The sequence below is a fragment of the Rhinatrema bivittatum genome, chromosome 1 (genome assembly GCF_901001135.1).
Source record: "Rhinatrema bivittatum chromosome 1, aRhiBiv1.1, whole genome shotgun sequence".
NCBI lineage: Eukaryota > Metazoa > Chordata > Amphibia > Gymnophiona > Rhinatrematidae > Rhinatrema > Rhinatrema bivittatum.
In genome coordinates this window covers 289578113-289601924 of record NC_042615.1, presented here as the reverse complement: position 1 = coordinate 289601924, position 23812 = coordinate 289578113, and the positions used below count along the sequence as shown (strand labels likewise).

The following is a 23812-nucleotide window of genomic DNA, read 5'->3' as shown; positions in this document are numbered from 1 at the left end:
CTCCTCTGCCTTGAAAACTCCTGTGCGCGGCTCCAGCCGCTAGCACTGGAGACTGGAGAGAGCCAGAGAGCGGGGCCTTGACCTCTGCGCCCACCCCTGGCAGCCTGTCCCTTGCCTCTTCGCCCAGGTGAGTGAAAGCCCAAGACAGCTCCCACCCCCACCCCCTGGAGGTGGGCACGATGTCTGCTTCGCTCCGGGCCGGGGGAGGCGACGGTGAGGGCTTAGCGGTGAAAGGGGGGTTGGGGGCGAGAGCTCCGGGCAGCGCAGCCATCGCCAGACCCGCAAAGCCTTTTCTGCTCCTGTTGTAGAAACCAGAGCGGGCGGGGGGGGGGGGAGAGATCGGATTTCGCTGTTTCGATTTCAGACGGAATCCAGCCCTGAACATGCCCGAGCCTCAGAAACCCTTGACGAAATCCCCGGCTCGGCAGGACAGAAACCCGGGGGAGGGGTGCGGCGAAGCCTCAGAGTGACAGGCCGACGTCGAGAAAAGGCAAAACAATGTGCTGTTTGTTTTCTACTCGGGGGGGGACATCCTGGTGTTTATCCTGCAGCTTCTCATGTGTCAGGCAGCCGAGTGCGATCCAGGACTTTCCCGGGAGCCGGAGGGGAAAAGGAATTTCCCAGGGAGGGGCCGGGGGAGAGCGGGTGGATCTTTCTCCGAAGAGAGAGAGAGAGAGAGAGAAAGTTGACGACGAGAGACTCCGTTTAGTATTTGTGATGGGGACGTTGATAATAGAAAGGTCCCGAGGCACATTGTACTCGTCTGTTAGCGTGGGTGAAATATGCACTGTATTATGTGTTCGACCCAAACGGTTTGAGGTGAGATTGGGTAGAGCCGAGCAGCCGCATTTTCAAGGAGTCTTATCCCGGCGTCAGTCTGTAAGTCTGTGACTTGGGTGGAAGACAGCAACAACGGACTCAAAAGCAGAGAAATTTTGATCTTTGCACTTCCTTTCCTTGCGGTTCCAAGGCACATGATTTCCGTTCGTGCCTTCATAGATTAAAGGACCCATCCGATGTACCCAAAATGTACCCCAGCCTTGCCCTGCCTTCAGCTATGGTGTTAATGAGCAACTTGTGCCTCAGCTTTCCACATTACCACGGAGGGGGAGGGGAGACAGCTGTGAGGAAGATGTTTTCAGTGGACCCTGTCATTGGATTGATCTCCGGGCCAAATACGGGGTGGGGGGAGAAATTCTTCTCTACAAGGGCATGATAAGATTAGGACTTTTAAGCATGTCGCCTGGGCACCTGCAATAACCATGCTAAAAGGCTGTTTTGGCTTAGCCAGATGCCAGCTCTGGACAAAGTTCAATAAAATCGGGGCCAGGCCGGTAACAAGATCCGGGTTCAAGTCCCGAGCTTGGCCTTTGTCTCCTGGGCAGAGGATACTGCGGAGACAAAGTTCACAGCCCCTGGAGGGACGGGGGGGGGGAGAGTCGTTGCTCAATGTTACACCTGCTGGCTAAAACCAAGAGGCCTGAATACCGTACTCCAAAGGGTCTGTGGCTCCTGGCCGAGCACCATCACTGCAGGGGCTGGGCTAGGATTAGGACTTCAAAAATAGAGGGAAGCCCCCGGATAACTGTGAATGAAGACTCAAGGTGCTGTCGCCCAGTAGAGAGGGAGATTGGGTGCACAGGGAAAGGAATTGTCAGCAAGAAAAGGGAGGTGATATTGCCCCTGTATAGGTCGCTGGTGAGACCTCATTTGGAATAGTGTGTACAGTTCTGGAGGCCGCACCTTCAAAAGGGTATAAACAGGATGGAGTCGGTCCAGAGGGCGGCTACTCAAACGGTCGGGGGTCTTAATCATAAACCATATGAGGACAGACTTAAAGATCTAAACATGTATACAGGGCTGATTTAACCACGTAAGTTTCCCCAGGGGCCCCTTTTTGTGGATGAGAGCCTTGTTTATTTTTCCCACATTGACTGCCATCCTCCCTTGCTTCCTTGATCCCCTGCATTCTCTTCCTTTCCTCCCTTTCTGTGCCACCATTAACCTGATGCTGCTATTCTGCTGCTGCCACAGTTTTCTTCCGCTGTAGGCCGATGGGAGGGCAGCAGCATGCTGCCACCTTCTTCTGGCCCATGCAAGCAGAGGGAAGTATCTCGAGAGGCGTCTTCCTCCTTTCAGCCTGTGTGGGCAGGTGTGAACATGGTGTTCAGGGCCCTGGCACAGTGGGCAAAGCTGGTCCAAGTGTGTGTGTGTGTGTGTGTGTGTGTGTGTGTGTATGTATATATATATACTTGATAGATATATAGATATAGATAGATATACTTAAGATAGATATATATATAGCAAATATAATTTTATGCCAAATTTCATTTTATTTTTTCATTTTGTTTAATGTTTGTTTGGTTAATTTCTTGAACTGAAATAAACATTTAAAAATTTTTTGAAACACCCTCCAACCGCCTCCCACCTCTGAAAAATTTGCCAGGGCCAGAGACCTCCCTGGGGCTCCCCACTTACCCCTTCCCGCCGAAAGAAAGGGGCAGGAGTTGGTGCACACTCGTTCCTGCCTCCTATGTGGTTCTTAAAAAAAAAAGGCGCAAGAGTCCCTTTTTTATTCTCGGGGACCCTACAGAAGGGGTAGCGGGTGGCTCAAGAGATCACAGACCCTGGCAAATCTTTTTTTTTTTGGGGGGGGGGGAGAGTGGGAGGGAATCCGCGGAGGCCCTGGTTGCGTTTAGCTCGACCCAGCCGAGTTGGCCCAGGCTGTGCGGCTTTCTTTGTGGGGCGAGAAGGGGATTACAGAGATCCAGTAGCTTTCTTGGAAGGAGAAAGGGGTTGTAGAGCCTTTGGAGGCCTTTTTTTTTTTTTTTTAAATCAGGTATTTTCTTGCAAGGCAATTTTTGATTTGGATAAGGTATTCATTTAAAACGATTGCACATCCTTAAAATCATCTCTTCTCTCTCTGTGTACATACACACACACAGGCACTTTAGGAAGACTACACCTCCTTGAGAATGTTACATACTCTGTTGTCAGTGACCAGATGCGTGTATTTAAATAAGGATTTTTTTTTTTTCCTCTCAGTGATGTATCAAACTCCACACCTTTTAGGGCCAAAATATTTTATAGGCCAAAACATATGCATATCCAAAAAACAACACTGAAATCCATTTGGATAATCTGCACCCTTCTGAGTCAGTACTTTTATGGTAGCACCTCGGGCAGCAGTTCCAGCTGTGAGTCTGTTGGCATAGATCCCCCATCCACCTTCCGCACTTGGATCTGTCAGTATTAGACCATTATTCATTACAAAAATGTTCAAGTTCTGTCAAGTTTCTTGGTGAGTGTTGATGGAAAATAGTCTTCAAGCTTTACCACTTATTTTCGTTTGGACTGAGGTCAGGGCTCTGACTGAACCACTCCACAACGTTCACCTTTTTGTTACTTAGTCACACTAGTGTGTTACTCCCTTTTCCTTCCTATTCACCCCTCCTCATCTTCATGTCACTTCTTTCCCTCTCATTCCTTTCCCCTCATTTTGTTTTCCTCCCCCACCTCTTATCAGGTCATTCTTGCATCTTCCTTTCCCTTCCCTTTCTCTCCTCCCACCCCTCTCATTTACTCCCTTCCCTCGCTCACCCCTTTCCTCAATCACTCCCACCTGGCAGTGTCAGTCAGCAGCACTGTCCAGTCACCTTTTCTCCTGCTGGCGGAGCCTGGGTAGCCCCAGCTGACTTTTTTTTTTTTTCTTCCTGCCCCCTCCGTGCTTCTCCTGAACCTCCGGCAAGATATCTGAGGCCTGGAGCCAGGCCATCTTGCGGGCGCCTGTGCCCGCTGCTGCTACCCTAGCTGCCATCTCAAACATGTCATAGGTGGAACACACATCGTGTTTGCCACATTCCGGGCTTTGCTTTGGACAACTGCTGCAAAGGCGTCCTGCTGCTGTTGGGGCAGGCGTTCAGACAGTTCCTGCTTCCAGAGGTTCTGGAAATATCGCATCGCATCAGGGACAGCTGGTAGGAGGCGATAGGGGCAACTAACATGGCACCCTGAAACACCTTCCTGCCCAGTGCGTCCAAAGCACTATGCTCTCGGCCCTGGGGGAGGGCGGAGGTGTGGGTACGGGAAAGCTTGGCCTTCTTTGGAGCAGACTCTACCACAACTGAATGGCGTGGGAGCTGATGCCTCTAGAACCTTAATGCCTGCTGAACCAAATACACAGCCTCTGCCTGTCTATTGACCAGAGGCACGGAAATGGGGTGTTCCCAAATTTTGAGGAGCAGTTCCTTGAATATGTTGTGAATAGGAACAGCTACTGGAGAACAGCTGGAACAGCTACTGGAGAACTTCCAACATTTTGTCTCTGGCATCCTCTTCCATCGAAAGCTGGAATGGAATGATTTCTGCCATGGCCCGGGCAAATACCGCAAAGGTTAAGTCCTCAGGCGGGGACTGGTGATGCTCCTCCGGAGGAGATGGGTCCGAGGGGAGGTCCCCGGGGGCCATTGGAGGAAGATGCGGAGTAATTATCCCCCCATGGGTTATAAGGGGTGTCATCATTGACATCACCCAAGGACGTCCATGGAAGGACCCTTCCCCCGGCCCGAGGGAATCTAAGGCTCTGGGAGCAATCCAGGCAACTCTGGCCATGGAACCGGAGGTTTCGACAGTGCCCTCAGCTTCGAAGGCCCTTCCTCCAGTGACTGGTGGGGCATTGGTGGCACCCGAGCCACTGGCATTGGCTGAGTGGGGAGAATGCCTGGTAGGACATTAAGGTGCTGCAGCGGCGGTGCCAAAATGGAAGACCTGGGCCCCAGCACCAGTGGGGCCGGCGCCTCGATACCCTGCAGGGCTCAAAGTTGCCAGCTGCACCCTGGCACTCCAGCTCCTCCTCCTCCTCAAAGACTGCCGATGATGGGACTGACTGAGGAGGGAGGAGGAGGAGGCCCTGAGGAAGATTGGTACCCAGCACCAGAATGGGTGGGGAACGCCTTGGACTAATAAAAGTGTGAACATTTAAAAAAAAAAAATTATTTATTTTTTTTTTTGTAGCAAAAAGCTAATTATAGGTAACATACATAGGCAAGACATGATGATGATGAGAGCGAAATCTACCTGAAACCACAGGTTATGAAGCAGAAACCGAGGGACCAATTTTCAGGCTTCTTCCCAGTGGCAGCAGACGGAGAGGCACACGTCTTCATCCTCCACCTCTGTACACGTCTTCCAGTTAGGGAGACCGCGCACGCTTTGTTGTAACTTTAGTCGGTGTGAGAAGATGCGCATTAGCCAGGTCTAGAATCAGTAAATGTGGTAGAGTGGAAAGCAGCAGCAACTCTCATGTGTCACGAGAACATTTCTATCGCTTATGGCTGTGTGGTTTGTTTTTTTTCCCTCTCCTCTCTTCTGGCCCTGAACCCAAAAGCAACTGTGGTTTCTATTTTTCCAGCTTGATACCACTGCAAGAGTGGCTCTTTCTGGCCTGGGCAGGTATCAGGCAGCAATTCTCTCTCTCTTTTTTTTTTTTTTTTTTTTTTTTTTTTTTAAAGCATCTGGGCCACCTGAATTTCAGAAATTGTAACCCTGAGCTGGCAAAAAAAAAAAAAAAAATTCAACTGACAATTTAAAAATTAAAATCTGAATATAAAAAACTTAATTTCTTTCTTGTAGTGATGATGTTTAAAATATAGTCACTTGTCTGCATGCTTTTGGGATAAAATAGTCCACTTGCAAAACTCTTGGAAATGAATTGAGCTGTGCTTGCTTCACATTATTACTGTAAAATTCAAAATCCACTAAATGTGGTTCTCACCCAGGCCTTTGTGTAAATGGGTAAAAGCAAGTTATATTTCATAACTGAGAGAGAAGAGGGTTGAGGGGAGACATGGCATGGCCAGTCGTCCCGGGAGGCCCATTAAACCCTTCAGCGCTATCCGTACTGTTAAACTCCACCTAGGGTCTGTACAGTTGATTGTGTAATACAGCAGGTTCTGATACTGAAATTGAATCCCAATGCACTAACATTTACAAATGTTTAGCAGAAAAATATGAACTTTGAGATTTGAATTCTGGGCAGTAGTGGCAAGAGGAAGAAAAAAATTCTGTAAGTCAGCCTGCTCGCAGTTTTTTTTTTTTTTTTTTTTAAATGGAACATGTTTTGACCAAGAGTTTCACTTCCTGAAATTTCAGGAACAGAAAATCTTTTTTTCCTGTGGTTTATGTGAGCAAAAAATGTGTAAAAAGTGCTGTAACACTTCTTTTTTTAAAGCTGAAAATACTAAATCTAAGAAGCAGTCCCAAAGTACTTTTTGCAGAAGGTTTTCCTTGCAAGATTCTTTCTGTGACATTTATTCCCTTCCCTGAGCTGCAGGATTCTAAATACTGGGGCAAAATTGCATTCATGTACTGATTTGCAGGCGTTTTGCATTTTTACTACCCTGCTCTTGCCTGAAGTGTAAAATCTTTTCTCCTTCAGCTCATAGGGAGTGCTGACATTCAACTGACTAATCTCTCCTCCCCATATAGCAATGTCTGCCATCTGTTTCCCTCCGGTATACTGTCTTTCACCAAATCATCTCCAAATAACTATGGGATCCCCTGTACCTCCTGTCTTTTTTTCTTTTTTCCTTCCTGCTCTTCCCCTGTTCAAATATGTAAACCTTCAGTTTCCTTTCCGTGGGTTAGATGACATGGACAGTACGCCACATACATAGCATGATGGTAGAAGCACTGAAAATCCCAATTTGTCAATGAGCTATTAGATTTTTCAAGGATATTGCTTTTCTTTGAAATAATTGTATTTGCTTTAATGCCCACATTAACAGCTCCATAATGCATCTGTCTGGGCTAACCAAGTACCAGAGTGCTCTGTACTGACAAATGGGCCGATACAGTAAAATTCGCGGGAGAGCCAGCGCTCCGAGACGAGCGCCCGCTCTCCCAACACGTGCCCAGGCCGCTCTGCTGGGCGCGCGATAGAGTATTCAAAGGAGGCGCTAGGGACTCTAGCGCATCCCTAGCGCCTCCTTTTTGACAGGAGCGGCGGCTGTCAGCGGGTTTGACAGCCGCCGCTCAATTTTACCGGCATCTGTTCTCAAACCCGCTGAAAGCCACGGTTTTGGAAAACGGATGCCAGCATAATTGAGCATCCGTCTTCCGACCTGCGGGCCAGTGGCCAAATTTAAAATTTTTATTTTTTTTTATAATTTTGGGGCCTCAGACTTAATATCGCTATGATATTAAGTCGGAGGGTGTACAGAAAATCATTTTTTTCTGCTTTTCTGTACACTTCCCTGGTGCCGGCAGAAATTAACGCCAGCTTTTGGGCAGGCGTTAATTTCTGAAAGTAAAATATGCGGCTTGGCTGCACATTTTACTTTCTGTATCTGGGGGGGGGGGGGTGGCCGATACTTTCTGTATCTGGGGGGGTTGGCCGTGCATTTTAGGGTAAAAGGGGGTATAAGGGGTAAAAATAGCATCAAACGCGGGCTAACAGTGCGCACTGTACTGTATCGGCCTGAAAATGATTAGGCACTGACCACGCTTTCAAGCTTTTTTTTTTTTTTTTTTTACTGAAAGAAAATTGTGCTTGTATTATCAGTTTGTCCATCTCTGTGACACATGACACTGCAGGTGGGAGACTGTTGATGCACAGGGACAAACCGATAACATGAGTGGAGGTGCTGTGCAGCCCTTTACTGGCCTTAACTTTCACCATCCTTGTTCCTGCTGGGTAAACAGTGGGGATCGCTGTCAAGGCAGCCTGGCTGCATGCAGCAGATTTAAGTTGTTTGGTTGGCAGGATGTCGGGCAAAAAAATCCCAGAGTCTGCCACATGCAGCCCTTCTCTTGCTGCCACGCCCTGCACAGAGACAGACAAACAGGAAAGTGCTTGGGGAATGGGTTGGAGAGGTTGCCAAAGCTGGAGGGATTAAGAGCATGGGGGAGTGGCGTGGAGGAGGTATGAGAGAGAGCTTGGGAAATACAGACAAGAAGGGGTCACAACAAGCTACTGTTATTTACCTTGGAAAATTACTCATTTACTACACATTCTCTTAACTTTCCACAAATTCAGATCCTTTTATCTGTATGAAAAGGATGGTCCTTTTGGGAGAGCTTTAGCTAAAACAGAATCACACATAAATGTGGCTACACTCCTATTACGATACAGTAATGAACGGTCTTTGAGTTGGTAGCTGCATTTCACAGTACTTAATGTTGCATATGCCAAGAAAATCCCACTGAGATGAACTCTTCTCTGTTCTGCAGGAGGCCTGGTGGAAGTTAATTGCTACATGTTCATAAGGTGCATGCAGTCATATGGTCTTCTAGAACATCAGGTAAGTAAATCAAACCTATTTGAATTCCATTGTCAAAAATTGTTAAATCACCAGACCTTTACCCTTAATTATTATGATTAGAAGGGGTATTTAAATTAATGCTCCATGAAAGTTTATTTTAATGACTGCCCAGCTAAGAGGACTCAAGCCTGCCTATGTGGTATAAACTTGTTTCTTAGATAACATATTGTTGCTTATCCTCCTGCCAGACCAGTCTTCACAATAGGGATTTACTCCTCCACAACTGGTGTAGCAGAAAACACGCCTCCAAGCTGTTTGTTGTGATGTCACTTCCCCTATAAGGGAGGTGAGCTGGAGGCAATCTCCAGTAGTTCTGTCTCACAGCAGGTGCAGATGAGTGCTGTTTTGACATCTCAAGTTTGGGTTGGCTGCCGGAAAGATCCCTCCCCAGCTCCGGGCAGTTCAAGGGGGGCTTTCCCCTGGTATCTGTAATTTCTCAGATCATTGGTTTCTGGTTCCTCTCCGGTGAGATCCCTCGGGCCGTGCCCCCAGCCCTCAAGGGGGCAGGAGTGACTGCCCTAGTAGGGGAGTCATTCCGCCCCCCCCCTCCCCACAAGGAGGCAGAATCTAGAAGTGCCAAGTGCTTCGCCCTGACTCTGCCTACAGTTTCATCTCTGGTGGCACAGTAATTATTTAAAAAAAAAAAAAAGTTGCTTCTACACGGGTACCTATCGGGTACCCGTATACGATACTCGATACTGTGTGTGTAGAAGCACGTCTTTCTTAGAACAGCATGTTACGGGGAGGAGATGCCCCACTTGTGGGACCTAAGAGTCCTTTCGGTGGCTGGTTCCCTCTGCTCGCTCTGCGATTCCCACTCACTTATGGAAGAACCTGGCTACTTCCCCTCCCTGGGTAGAGCAGCTAGGTGGCAAGGCCCCTATAGCAGGGAGGATGGGGGACAGGATGAAGCAAATACTCTACAGCTAAATAGTATCATGGGTGATCTGGAACTCTCAGGTCCTCCCTCAGCTGCTTCATTGGAGAGCAAACGTGGGACATCCAGGACCCGAGTGCCCCCATGGGGGGACCCTCAGGTGTCATCTTAACAGACTTTGTATTCAGGCTTATCAGGCCATGCAGAATAGCCAAGGCGCCTGCACCCCTCTAGGCTGCGGGACAGGAACCTCCTCAGAGGCCTAAACCTTCTGCAAACTGGGGTGCTCCTTGAGGACCTTGGATTCCAGAGGAAGCTTCCCAAAATTGGATTTATATTCCTCATAGGAGACCAGGAGTGGTCCTTTGAGGAAATGGATGCAGCAGTGGTGTTTATTCCGAAAACAAGAACTGTCAACTCCTAATTATGAAAACACTGGCGGCCCTCAAGATTACAGATCCTGGAAAGGAGTATCACTCGGAAGAGGATCCCATCTTCTTAGGAGGAGAGCGCCTCAGAAAACCACTTCCTTATGTCCAGCTCTAAATGATATGATTATGGTTAGGTGCGAAACCCCCCAGGGTCCATTTGATTTGGCAAGGTCTAACCCCTGCTGCAGTATATGAGAGATTCTTTCTTTCCTCAGGTTCCCCAAGGTCAATGCTCCGATATCATCTGTTACCTGGAGGACCACATTCCGGTGGAAGGAGGATTGGCTTTGAAAGACAAACAGGATAGGAAGATAGAAACCTTGCTAAGGTAATCCTTCACTACTAATGCTTATACCTTGCAGGCCTCCATGTGTGGGGCCCATGTGGCTCAAGCAGTGGTGTGTTGGGTCCAACAATTGCTGGACTCTGAGGCTTTGGCTACAATTGAATCAGGGGTAGCCTTCCTAGCCAATGCCCTCTACGACCTCCTCAGGTTGGCTTCCTGGGCCTTGGCCTCCGAAGTAGCCTGTTGCTCTGGAATTGGGCTGCAAATGAAGTCTTGAAGGCCTGCTTGGGCAATTGCCCTTCAAAGTGGGATTGCTGTTTGAGGAGGAACTAGACAAACTAGAAAAGAGCCTTGGGAAGGCAAAGACCCAAATGCTCCCAGAGGTCAGGTCAAAGCCCAGCTCCAGGAATCAGGCCTCAGCATCTCGGGGATTACTGAAGGTACAAGTTTGGTGGCTCTAGCAACCAGCGGGCAAGGAAGTCCAGAGCCCAGCCCTTTCAGGCAGCCAAGTGTTCTAGATGTGATCTCCCCAATAGTGGCAGGCACTAGATGCCCCCCCCCCCCCCCGAGTCTAGTCCCGGTAGAAGGGCACCTACATGGGTTCTACTTGGAGTGGACCCATATTATCTCAGACTGCTGAGTACTCTAAGTGATCCGCACAGGGTATGCCCCTGAATTAGTCAAGACAGGACCTCACATGTTTATGGTTTCCCCCTGCCTCTTCTCCAGATAAAGAAGTAGCTTTAGAGGCTACCTTAGCCAAGTTAAATGGGCTACAAGCAGTGTGCCAGCCCAGGATCTACTTTGTAGTACCCAAGAAGGATGGCTCCTTTCGCCCAATACTAGACTTCAGAGAGGTCAACAAATGCCTCAGGGTTCCACATTTCCACATGGAAACTCTGCACTCAGTTAGTGGCAGTAAGGGGGTGTTTCTCTCCTCTTTAAACCTAGCTGAATCATACTTTCACATCTCGATAAGGGAATCAGAAACTCCTATGCTTCTATGTGCTGGGCAAGCACTTTTAGTTCCCATCCACTTCCTTTTTAGTATTGCGACCGCCTCTAGTACCTTTACCAAGGTTATGGTGATGGTAGCAGCAAAACCGCACAAGCAGAGAATCCTGGTTCCTCCCTACCTGGCTTATTCGGGCCAAGTCTGCCCAGGAAAACATCAGAGACTCCGCCCCGCAATGGAGTGACTAGGCTGAGTAATAAACTATGCAAAAAGCAGTCTCGAGCCCGTGCAGTCCCTGGAGTTTCTGGGAGCATTCTTTGACACAGAATTGGGGTAGGTGTTTCTCACCCACAAAAAGCGGGAAAAGTTAATTTCCCACAAGAAAATCTTTCAAAGCCTAGTCTTTTCACAGTGCCTAGGACTACCTACATCTTTTAGGCTTGATGGTGGAAGCCATAGATTTGGGCCCGGGCACATATGTGTCCCCTGCAGGATTCATTGCTGACCAGATGGTCACCAATTTTGATGAGCTACGACCAGCAGTTGCCTCTACAACTACCAATAAGGTCCAGCCTGAACTGGTGCACGCACTCTCCCAACCTTACAAAGGGGGTAAGCTTAGCCACGCAAGAATGCATCATTCTGACCACAGATGCCAACAGCATAGGCTGGGGAGCCCACTGCCAAAGCCAGATGACCCAAGAGCAGTGGTGCCAGCAGGAGAAGACCTGGCATATAAACAGCCTGGAACTGCAGTCCATCAGATTGGTCCTCAAGGCCTTCCTTTCCTTAAAGAACAAGCCAGTCAGAATTCTCTCAGACAATGCCTCAGCAATGGCTTACACAAACTGGCGGGGGCCCACTTGTAGCCAGTCACTAGCTCGCGAGACTACAGTGATATGCATCTGGGAAGAAGAGAATCTAGAGTCTGGTGGCTTTCATTTCAGGCACAGGCAACAGCCAGGTAGACTTCCTGAGCAGGAACAAGCTAGACTGAGGAGAACTGAGCCAAGAAGCCTTCTTCATCACCGTGAGCAAATGGGGACGGCCAATGATGGAGTCCCAACACAACATGAAGACAAAGGACTACTTCAGCTGAAGAAGAGAACCAGACTCCAGCGGAATAGACTCGCTTATGCCCTAGCCAACCAGAGGCCTGTTGTATGTGTTCCCACCGTGGCTGTTAATGGGGGAAAACTCTAGAGAAAATAGAATCAAGCAACCTTGACTATCCTAGTAGCCCTGGATTGGCAATGAAACGCATTTAATATGGACCTCCAAAACGTAATAGTGGTTCCTCCCTAGTGCTTTCCAAAGGGAAGGAGCCTCCTTTGCCAGGGCCCCATATTCCCAGAGACTCAGTTCTATTCTGTCTTATGACATGACCCTTGAAAGAGCACGCCTGAGCAGGAAAGGGTATTCCACTTTGGTAATATACACCATGCTGAAGGCTAGGAAGTGGTCAACATCTTTGACCTATATCTGAGTATGGTGCATGTTTGAGACCTTGTCTTATGAAGACAAGACGTCCCCATGGATAGCAGAAGTCACCCTCATTCTAGAGTTTATTCAGCAGGGGCTAGATAAAGGGTGCAGATAGCAGTCATCTCAGCAGTCAAGGGCCACCACATAACAATGCAGCTGGACATGGTACATTCCTTCAAAAGGGATAAAGCGTCTCAAACTGCTTTTCCACCCCCTGGTCCCTCTATGGGACCTTAACCTGGTACTCAAGGCCTTGACATGTCCTTCTTTTGAGCCACTGAGATAGCCATCACTTGTGGTTTTCTTGGTGGCTATTGACTCAGCTGGACACATCTGAGATACAGGCCCTCTCTTACAGAGACCTGTACTTAGTTTTCTCCAAGGGGACTGTGACCCCCCAGTCCAGTTCCCTCCTTTATACCCAAAGTGCTTTTGCCTTTCACCTCAGTCAGACAAGGGGGAGGTGGAATTGCATTGCCTGGACATCAGGCAGACATTACTGTGGTACCTCAAGATCACAAACCAGTTCAGAAAATCTGACAAGCTGTTTGTATCATTTGGCGGCTCCCATAAAGGGGAAGTAGCCTCTAAAGCATCTCTGGCCAGATGGATTAAGGAAGCAATAGGCACAGCCTATACTCTGAAAGGCAAAAAGGTACCACTAGGCCTTCGGCCACACTCCATTAGGGCCCAGGCAACGTCATGGGCAGAAGTATCAAGAGTGCAGTGCAGCCACCTGGATCTCTCTGCACTCCTTCACCAAACATTGTAGAGTAGATGTCCAAGCTAATTCAGAAGCTTCCCTTGGAGCAAAGTTACTAGGTACTGCACTTCCATCCTCCTGCCCTAGGAAGTAGTAGCTTTTGTGTCTCCTTATTGTGAAGAATGGTCTACCAGAGGGATAAGGAATGCAAAATTATTCTTACGTGATAATTTGCTTTCCTTGACACCTGCTAAACCAGTCTGCTTCCCACCCATTGCCAGTGAAAAAGTAAAAGGGAATGCAAAAGAAGAGATAACAGGAGAGGAAAGAATTCCTCCTTCCCCCTGTGATGTCCACATCATATTCCTCTGCCCCCACCCCAGGGGTTTGGCAGAAATTTAGCTCCTAGTGGCAGTTAGGGGCAAATATATCCTCCACCTTTTTCTGTGTTTCTGTCTGGTTTTTCTCTAAGCTCTCAGCTTTCAGTCCCTACAGGAGAAGGAGTGAAGCAATTTTTTTTTATTGCATCAATATATATAACAAATGTTTTCTACAATGTTCAACCCCATGCTAAAGCTACTAAAAATCATTCATCTTTGCACACCACACTCACTCGCAAATCTCAATAAAAAAGTATTCCTATGAATGCTCCTCAACTACCTATAGAACTTGAAAACCTGCTAAATATCTACATAACAACCATTTAATCTTCTCATATAACAAATCTTACCCTAATTAATTGCTCATATCAACTTAAAATATTTAGTCCAGTTCACCACATAACACAGTTCTAGAACTAGTAATCCATTATTCAATATAAAGAATTGGGAATAAACATCCTTTAGTTTTGATGTGTTTATAACAGTATACCAGGGCGTTCCAAAAGAGCATTCAAGGATAATCATTGCATTCAGGTCTTTTAATGAGGGCCCAAATAAATCCGTAGACATGACATCTCAACTTCAAATGTGTTTGACATCCGTCGCCGATGTAACCACAGGGGGACATCCTTGTTTGCACTTAAATCCTGTCTTAGCAAGGACCTCGTTTTACCCGATGTTTGGGCTTCCACATGGTTCCTGCTTCAGTATTGGCTGACAGCTGTATTCCAAACAAGCAAGTTAATTCCCATTGCTTGTAATTGTAATCTTTCAGTCTTGTACTATGGTTAAACAAAGTGGAAAAAACAATTGATCTAGCAAACATGCAGTGCCTAATTCTTCTCATTTCTTTACAAAGGTTTTAAATCACAACTTAAAAGCTGACCTCTGCTGACTTCTATCTGAGCTTTTGCTGCCAACAACCCTTCCAGCAGCGTTCACACAGGCATTATCTGCCATCATTCAAGACTTAATGCTATATCCCCCATTGACTCCTCCCCTTCTCAACAGAACCAACTTTATTGAAACCCTCAATAAAAAACTTCCCACTCAATAGATGTATTAAGGCCACTAAATTGTAGGGTCTGCCATTTGAAAATAAATTCCTGCTCCTTGCACTGTAACCTCTATTGTGAAATTTCCTCCTCAAGGCAGTGTCACTTGATATAAGACACAAAACCTTAACTGATCTAGTCAATGTTTGGCTAATGGGGCATCTAACTTGTTTGCACAAATACAGGATTTGTATTATATTATACCAGTCTTCACTGCTAATTTTGCATGTCCTATATAGATCTTTAAACATGGGAAACCACTGCATACACCTGTCGAGTGCTACAATCAAAATGTTCTTTTAGAATGTATCTAATGGGCAACCTTGGATGCTGAAAAGTTTGTATGTGAAGTATGTTACTGCATATCACACTCAGTGCAGCAAAATTTCCCCCCACTAGTGTGTCTTAAATCACATCCCCTAGTTTTTGCAAAGACGGGGGATTCTTCAAACCCCTCATAAAGAGACGACACGCTCCAGTGTGTTAGAATAATTTTCTGCACCTCATGTGTACGTGTAGAATATGGTAATACACAAATGGGTCTAACTACTGACTGCCTAGCGATGGATTCAAGTAACAAATCTTTATCAACGTAGAGTGCCCTTTTGTATACCCTTTTGATTATTCTCCTTGGGTACCCCCTCTGTATAAATCTGTCTCATATTTTGCTTGAGTCTTGTATTCATTAGTGTCTGAACATAGTCGCCAAAGTCTTAAAAACTGACCTTTCGGGATCTTTTCCTTCAACCTATGAGGATGATGGCTAGTAAAGTGCAGAAGGGTGTTCCTATCTGTTTACTTACAATGGATCGTAGCTTTCAAAAGACACCCCTACTTATAAGCCACTGTGTCTAAAAAGGGAATCTTCTTCCTATCTATTTTGAAAAGAAAATTTTAGGTTAATATCACTCTTTAGATGAGTGAGTGAAGTACAAAATTGGTCCACTAATTCTAAAGACTCTGTCCAAACACAAAAAAAATATAATCTATGAACCTAAGCCACACCTGAATGTGAAGCCAAAATGATGACCCATACACATGCTGTTCCTCAGACAAAGGCAAGCCACTGACGGGGCAGTAATGGCACCCATGGCCAAAACTGAAAAAATTCCTCATAAGAGCAATTTGTGCCATATCTGTAATCAAAGCCCTTTCTTTTCAGATGTATCTAAGCCCCTCAAAACCTTATCAATTATTCCTCAGTAGCTTCCTGAGATGTTGGTATACAGTGCTTGCATATCTGCTGTCATTAATACCCAAGATTCCTCGCTGCTAGTCAGTGTATTAAGTATTTTGAATCAGGTGCGCGGAATCCCTGCTACTAGAGACCCTAGGTCTCAAAGAATCCACATATATTTTGAAAGTGGCTCAACCACTGATCCTATGCCTGAGGCTATTGGATGCCCTGGAGGTTTCGACATAGGATGTATCTAGTACCAAAAATACATAAATCTATCACCCCTAGGCTCTAGTTCCATCAAAAACTCATATTCATTATGCAAAATCAACCCCTCGTTGCGCTATTTCCTTACTTACAGACACTGTTGGATCAGAGTCCAGGTTCTATAAAACTGTGTCCTGAAGCTGCCGAAATGCCTCCCTGTTGTAATCATCGTGATTCCTAATCACAATGCGCCGCCCCCAGTCAACAGTGTGAATAACAGTCAAATAATGATCCTGTAATGCTCTGCATGCTACCCTTTCTGTTATGATCAAAACTTCCTTGAAAACCAGTCACTCAAATGCTGTTATTGGACCTGGGGGACACCATTTAGATTGTAGTCTTAATGTGGTGTGCAAGGGTGAATGTTCTGTCCCCAGCAGTGGGTACATGTTTGTATCTGTATATACTGTAGTTTAGTTTAAGTTATGTGTTCAGTGCAGTCTTCCCTTCTGAGGATTCTTGATACTGAAACACTTTTTGTAACCCATGATAAGTCTGTGAGCCTTGCCTTTAAGAGGAGCCCTTGCCCTTAAAAGAAGCTCCCTCCCCCCTCCACATTCTCTCACTATCAGAAGAGCTTGAATGCCCCTCAATCTAACTTGAGTCTTCCTAGGTGCTTTATAGGCTCAAGGGACTGCCCTTCTTGCTCCCCCTGTGTCACATGGTTCTTAGGATCGCTGCCATTGGAACTTGCCCCCTGCCCCCAGCCTTTGGAGGTGTCTCCTTTAGCAGCTCTCGACGAAAGTTCAGTTCACCCCACGCTTCCTTCCGAGCCAGCAGCGCTCTGTAAAACTTCCTGAAACAATCGAGTTTTTACCTTTTCTCTTACTGCCTTCTTCTGAAGACTAAATCGGCCTCGCATCCCTCATGCTTCCTACCTATACCATAAACCAACTCCTGCAACACAAAGACCTCCTTCTCCCTCCTGCTACCCTGTCTCCAGTTACCAAAGATCTTTGCCTTGGGGCTTATGTTGAGATGCAACAATTGTAAGTAGAATCTACCTGCACAATAAATAATTTCAAACTTAAAGAATCTTTGTCTTGAGGACTGATTGGAGAAAAAGTTTAGCTGCCTGGATGGCAAACTCGGATGTCTGCCTGACCCAGAATAGTGAATATTGTGACTCTCTTTTAGTAGCTTTAGCTTGAACATTGTAGAAAACATGTGTTAGATATTGATGCAATAAAAGTTGATATAATTTTTGGAGATAGGGAGTGAGAAATTTTGAAATATATGTATTCATGCATGAGGCCCTACTTGTATATTTGGGAAAAATACTAGTTTTTCTAGACTATATAGATATGTTTAAAAAAATTCTTTTCCATAAATTCCTTAATTTCTCAGGGAAAGGACATGTTCACGATTATGTTTGTTGCCCTGCTATCTAGCTGTGCCTACATTGTTCTTGGCATGGAGTAAGCAAGACAGACTATCAGTATAACCTAAATGTATGGGTCAGGATACCCCGAGCCCCAGGGAGTTGAATGTATCCTCCAGTCTCAATTCTCAGTTTTGCTAAATTCATTTGAATTCTTAGTATTTAACCAGAGTAGGGCAGTCCAGCTAAAGATCAGCTTTGGCAGAAGTCTACTGGGGACTGCCTCCAGCATGCCTCCCTTAGAGAGGAAGTGACATCACACAAAACAGCATGGAGGCGTGTTCTCCTTCTATACCAGCTGCAGAGGAGTGCAATCCCTATTGTGAACACTGGTCTGGGAGGTGTCAAAGCAATTATCAGGTAATTTTGCAATATTTCACAACTGAAGTGGAACAAGGAGATTATTTTTCATCTGTTTTCCTAAAAGAAAAAGTTTCATTCATTCAACTGATTATCACATGAGCATTCACCATTAGCTTTTTTTGAATATAATTTTTATCAGTCAGATTTCATGTAGCATTAACCTTTTAGGTACCAACATTCCACAAATGGAACATTTTTTCATATACTTTTAATTACTTGCAAATTTTTTTATACCATATTTGGGTCTAGTTAACTAAGATATGTAAAAAGGGGCATCAAGAAATAATTCCTTCAATGAGCAGGATCTAAAATAGAAGATAGCGGTAGTACATTTTGATTGTCACTATGCTGATGCTTACAAATTGGGCAGATAATTTCCTTTAACCATAAAGTCAACTGTGGGTGTCAGTACCATCAAGCAAATTTTTTTAAATTTCAATGAGATCCCTTTAAACTTATTCCAAACTTGCTATCCATTCTTGTTGTCATTGTAAATGGGTACTTTTTGACTTTGGGCCCCAAGCAGTAGCCAACTATGGCGCTTGCTGTATTGGTTTCATAAATGCTGTTTACCTCAGTTTTATCCTATATTCTTATTTATTGTGTTGTATGTAATCTGTATAAGCAGTATATCAGTGTCTTGCATTGCACAAAACTCCCCTTACAACGAGAAGTTCACACAACATAGAATATTAACATAATCTATAGACAAAACAGTAATAATAAAAAAAAAAAAGTATCAGCCCTTGACATCTTCTACTACCAAAGTATTCCTGTAAGGCATAGCCTTAGAACTTGTATCTCAGTTCATAAGAAAACCCTGTAGCAGGATTAGCTCCCTCTAAGCTTGAGCCCTGGGTGGCTGCCCCATCCGCTTTCCACCCTTTACTTCATCACTGCTCAGACTGAGGCTTTAAGAGGTCAAGGCAAACCCTCATGCATTCACGTATCACGGTGCAACAGAAGTCTGCACTAAGAATTCATAGCAACAAAAGGCTGTCTATGCATTTGCCTACCTCATTTGAAACCCACTCATTTCTTTTGCCTTGTGCCTGGATCAAGGGTGGGTTAGTCATAAAGAAATGACAGTTGTGTAGGTCTAGGGTAGATATGATAGTGTCTGCTGAATGGGAAGCTATAGAAAAAGAGAATATGTAGAATTAATGCTAGTGAAATACACCAGCATTTATTCATTAAAACAGATTAATTGATTTAAATTGTGTCATTTAGTAAGTCTGTATTCAGTCTATATGCTTTAGGCTTAGTTCATTTGATCACAGTTGGCACACACATCCTTCATAAAATGGAGTTACATTCTAGAAATTGTCCAATTCAGCTATCAGATAATAGAAGTTAGGCTCTGTGACTATTTTATTTTAATTTGCATTGTATATTATTTCCTTCAGGACTTGGAACTCTTGCCATTATGACCAGCTTAGAAATCACCGAGACAGAGGAGACTGTACCTTGCCTGCACATGAAGGTTTATCATCCTTTCCAAGCAGAAAAACAGGTCTTTCATTCCATTCCCTTTTTCAAGAAAGACAGGCTCAAGGCAGACGAAGTAGTCAAGTTCGGCCGGGACAATGGTAGCTGCCGCTACATTCTGTGGGATTCCCGAGTTTCCAGAATCCAGTTTGCCTTGCAGCTGTTCAGGCCTTCCAACAGCTCTGAACTCTGCTTTGAAATAAAGAACTTGAGCAGACGGGCCAGACTGTTTGTGGACAACATGGAACTGGACTACCTCAATAAAACTGAGCTGCCACCCAAGTGCATGCTGCGCTTTGGCGACTACCAGATCTTGGCAGAGAGGGAGGATGGGGAGTCCCTTGAATATTTTGAGATCTGCTTTGAGCTGGCTCAAGTATCGGTGATGCAGGAGATGCTATTTGTGCCATCGCTGGTGCCCATTCCCGAAAATGGAGTTGTCACCTCTATGCATTCACCAGTTTCATCTCAATGTAGCACTCTCACGCCAATAGAAGTGGATGAAAATGAAGCGTAATGGGGGAAGATAGGGTTTGCTTTGTCTTTCCTGTTTAAACCATAAATTGAGCAAAGCAATGCAGCCAGCACTACAAAACAGAGACCTGTATCATTCTAGGTTAGGACTGGAAAAAAAAAGATTTTGCTCTGAGCTGGTATATTCCCAGTCAATTTCAGCACACTGGGATTATTTAGAAAGATCTTAAAGCATATGGAGGAAAAATAGAGGCACTTCCTCTGTGTATCATAAGCCTTATGTGGTGCCAGTATTTTCCTGTAGCTCCATGTCAAGAGTCACAAACTGAGCAAATCCTGGTTTTACTTCTATTGCATTCATGAAAATATTATCCTAATTTTCTTAGAGAAATCAATAGGAAAATCAGAACTAAATCTCCCCACTTAGAGTAGGGCAAAACCAAAATGAGCTTACCCTGTACCTTTTGAAATGGAGGTATATGATCTCTATCTATCAATGCTGTTTTGCTGTTAGTAGGGGGTGAAGTGAAATCCATGGAGATCTTTAGACTTCAATCTTAACACAGTTTCTGTTTTCTCTCCCCCTGAAGAATGCCAGTCTCTCTGTCACAATCTTTCAACCAAATTATTGCTGTCTTTTTTACTGTTCCAATATCTAGAAAGTTTCCTTTCACACAACCACGCTACCTCCAAACCTGACTTGCCCACTAATTTAGTAGCAGCATGGCTCATAGAGTGCTTCTCTCCATAGCTATCCAAGTTGCTCTGAGCTCTCTGTTCCTCTGCTGCCATCCAGAAGCTTCTGGTGAGGTACTAACCTCATTCGCTTCTTGGCCATGCATAGTTTTACAGAAAACACTCTGCTTTTTGGCGGTCCCAGGCTACAGCATCTTTCTGTACTTCTTTCCTCTCAGGTGTTGCCAGTCTGCAACCATGCGATTACTATGGGCAGAAGTCAGTATGAACAGAGAAAACTTTCTGAATTCTTGCTGTATAGTAATTGATCTTCTGAGTTCTCTGTCTATCTCTCTCAAACTTTTGGCTCTTGCACCCATAAGATGAAGTGGTACTAGAAGAACCGAAGTGACAGTTCAGAGTACTGGCAGGCACCCCACATGAAGTATGGACACTTTGGTGCATTTTAGAGCGTCTAGGAAGGGTAGAATGTCAGTGGAATTAAATTTTCTTAAATTTCAAGCAGTTTAATAGCTGATGGAAAGCAGCTATTATCAATTCCATGTATACACATTACAAAAAATATTTTAAAAAAAAGTTATGTATTGGATGCATTAAATGTATACATACTTATAGTTATTTATATAGATCTGCAATTTTTATGTACAAGGCTAGTAATCTTATTACTTATAGGTATTTTATATGCAGTATTTTGACCAGCAAGTTCATTAATACTACTTACTGCCACTTAATGCAACTGAACTGAGTCTATGCTTTGAATAATTCAGTTGGAAGTTAAAACAAAACCTTCAAATGCTCCAATGGCAAAGTAGATATCTTTGTGTATATTGTAAATGGTGGCATGAGTGGTAGTGTATTATATAATAGACCACACAGACACAAACTTGTAAAAGCAAATATGTGGTTTACAAATTATTGTAAATATTTTAAAAATCAGCAAAGGCAAACAGTATTGCAGTAATAAAGATTTGTACAAATATACTTCCCTCATAGTCCTCCTTTGTGGATAAATCTATCTGGAAAAAGGGAGAGGCAGGCACAGAGATAAGCACTCTCTCGCTGATGATCTGCCTGAGGATGTTTCTTGCCTTTTCCTTATTTTTTTGGCTCTGGTGCAGATTAGGCAGTTTCATTTATGTTTTCTAGGATTCACAGATTTTTATAAGTTTATGCCCTAAACTGTGGTTTCTGCTAGGAGACATCCTGTTGTATGTCTCTCAGACAGTTATGCACTGAGTTTATCAGACTGTCTACAGAAGCTTTTCCTTTATTTTTACTTGTTACTAGGCAAACTAAAAGTAAAACAGCATGTGAAAATATCTTGTCTAACAATCCTTATGCTAAGCTCTATGCAGTTCATATTGCTCCACATCTATTGGTGATTAACTTTGTTCCACTATTCCTCTCTGTGTGACAAAGCTCTTCACATTCACTAATTAACTGCTTAATGCTCTCCACACTGACAACTTTTGTGTTATCATACAAATGATAGTCCACCTTCTGCAGTGTGCTTTAATTTCTGGCAGCTGGGAGGCATTCCTTTGTGTCAGCTAGGACTGAAGGGGTTAAACTTGTCATATTGAGTCAGTACGGAGGCATTTCCTGCCTTTACCCAAGAAATATAGTATTCTGCAAGTGTTTTTAAGGTTAAGCAATATTATTGATTAGGAATTTGCCAAAAATCTCAGTCCTGACAGAGGAGCACAGCCCTCTGTCAGAACCCTATCCCAATTCTGAACAGTATCATATGGACTTACTGTTACTGGAGCTTCCCCAGGCATTCACTGGTTAAAGTAAATATTACTTAGTGTTTAATCCCTTTTCTTTTCCCTGTTTGTTTGGTAGTTATAACTTTCACAGTATCTCTCTTTTATTTCTAATAAATTGTTTTGTTTTTTTCTGTGCCTGTGATCCTGGCATTATTTGTGTTTTTGGCTTTAGGTGAATTTATTATCTGCACTGATGCAGAGTACAATAAAGCTTTAAAAATACAAAAAAATACAATTGTAATAAAGCCAGCCTGGGAACTGTCTAACCCTTGGGGTTTGTCTCTAGAATCCACCAGTGGATAGCTTGCTGGGCAATGTTCTTGCCAAGAGGCAACTGAGTCCATTTTGGGGACGGGAGCCTGCCAATGCAGGAGCATAGGTGCAGGTAGGGCCTGAATAGTGGGTGAAAGGCTCCTCCTTGTATCCAAATAATTAGTTGTGAGCATTAGAAGTAGCAGTAAAGCTTTATTTGACCATTCATTTTCCATATAAACTGAGAAACCATTCAAGTTTTCAGTTTTTGAAAAGTTCCTTTCTTGTACCCATTTCCAGCATCAAAGTATGTTGAGGTGCTCCTGTGCTGATCTTCATCCTTCCTCTGTGTAGATGTCACACTCATCCGTGTAAAGTATGAACTTTGAGCACAAGGAATTGAAAAGTGAACTCAGGGGTGGAGATTTATAAAAAAAAATATGGTGCGAGTTAAAGTAACAGATGCCTAGCTTAATAAACCAGAAGGAAGTCTGCAGGCCTAGATTTAGGCATAGACAAGTGCCTAGGGTGCCAAACTTTAAAGGCATCAAAAATCCAGGCCAAAGCGAAGCCAGCTTCTGCTTGCTATGGTGCTATCTCCCAGCATAGTTTCAAAGGGGCACCTATCACCATAGCACTGCCAATGGGAACCACAGTCTTAAATCCAACCCTCCAGGCCTGGGAGTTGGATTATATATTGATCTTGTAAAAATCAAAAGTTGAAGATGGCCTATCAGTGGAAGTGATGGAAGCCTGCACTTTTAAAAGATTTTCAGCATGCTTGAGCCAGATATGGAGAGCAGTTGTAGGAAAAGGGTTGAAAAGTCAGATAGAAACATACAGGGTGGGGGTGAGAGCTGGTGTTGAGTTGTATATGCTCATCTACCCAAACTGGGAGAATCTCAAATGGATAGAGTCGATGGGCCAGTTAGTAAACAATAGTAGATAAAGAACAATGTTTTGAGTATGAAAAAAAACTTAGGAATCAGATCAAAAGAGAATGCTGTATAGCTAAAAGTCTTCAAGAAAAGCCCTGAGCCGTGTGTGCCAGATATTATAATCTGTGCACAATGGGGGAGGGGGAATTTTGCAATTTCCACCCTACGACGATGCATTCTGGCCGTAGCCAATTCTCTCCCAGTCCGCTCCAATTAAGGAGCAGATAGGGGGTTTGGAAAGTTCCCTCCCAGTCTAAACTCACTCCCTCTTCCCCTCTCCTCCCCACCTCCTGAACCCTACCTTTTTTTGTTGTTTTTGTTTCGCACCTTACTTCAGCTCCCGAGCAGAAGTAAGTTGAGCGAGCCAGCTGGCGAATCCTCAGGTCAGCCAACAATGGCGCTGTCCCAGCCCGGCACTTACTCGCGCACTGACTTTTACGTGCCTGCCCGGGCTTCTTCCAAAATTCGCCCAGCGCGTGCAACGCCCAACCATGCGCATAAAAGCCATAATTTG

General features: G+C 44.7%; 1 protein-coding gene across 2 annotated transcripts; it reads left to right on the top strand.

Moving 5' to 3' along the window:
• TIFA (TRAF interacting protein with forkhead associated domain) lies at nucleotides 1–22245 on the top strand. Of its 2 annotated transcripts, XM_029596214.1 has the most exons (4): nucleotides 1–127; nucleotides 8230–8300; nucleotides 9845–9957; nucleotides 19088–22245. In XM_029596214.1, the coding sequence occupies exon 4, from the start codon at nucleotides 19108–19110 to the stop codon at nucleotides 19684–19686; it is 579 nt and encodes a 192-aa protein (XP_029452074.1). In that variant the 5' UTR covers nucleotides 1–127; nucleotides 8230–8300; nucleotides 9845–9957; nucleotides 19088–19107; the 3' UTR covers nucleotides 19687–22245. The 2 variants fall into 2 exon arrangements, with proteins under 2 accessions (XP_029452074.1, XP_029452082.1); XM_029596222.1 differs by lacking the exon at nucleotides 9845–9957.
• The last annotated feature ends 1567 nt before the right edge of the window (nucleotides 22246–23812 follow it).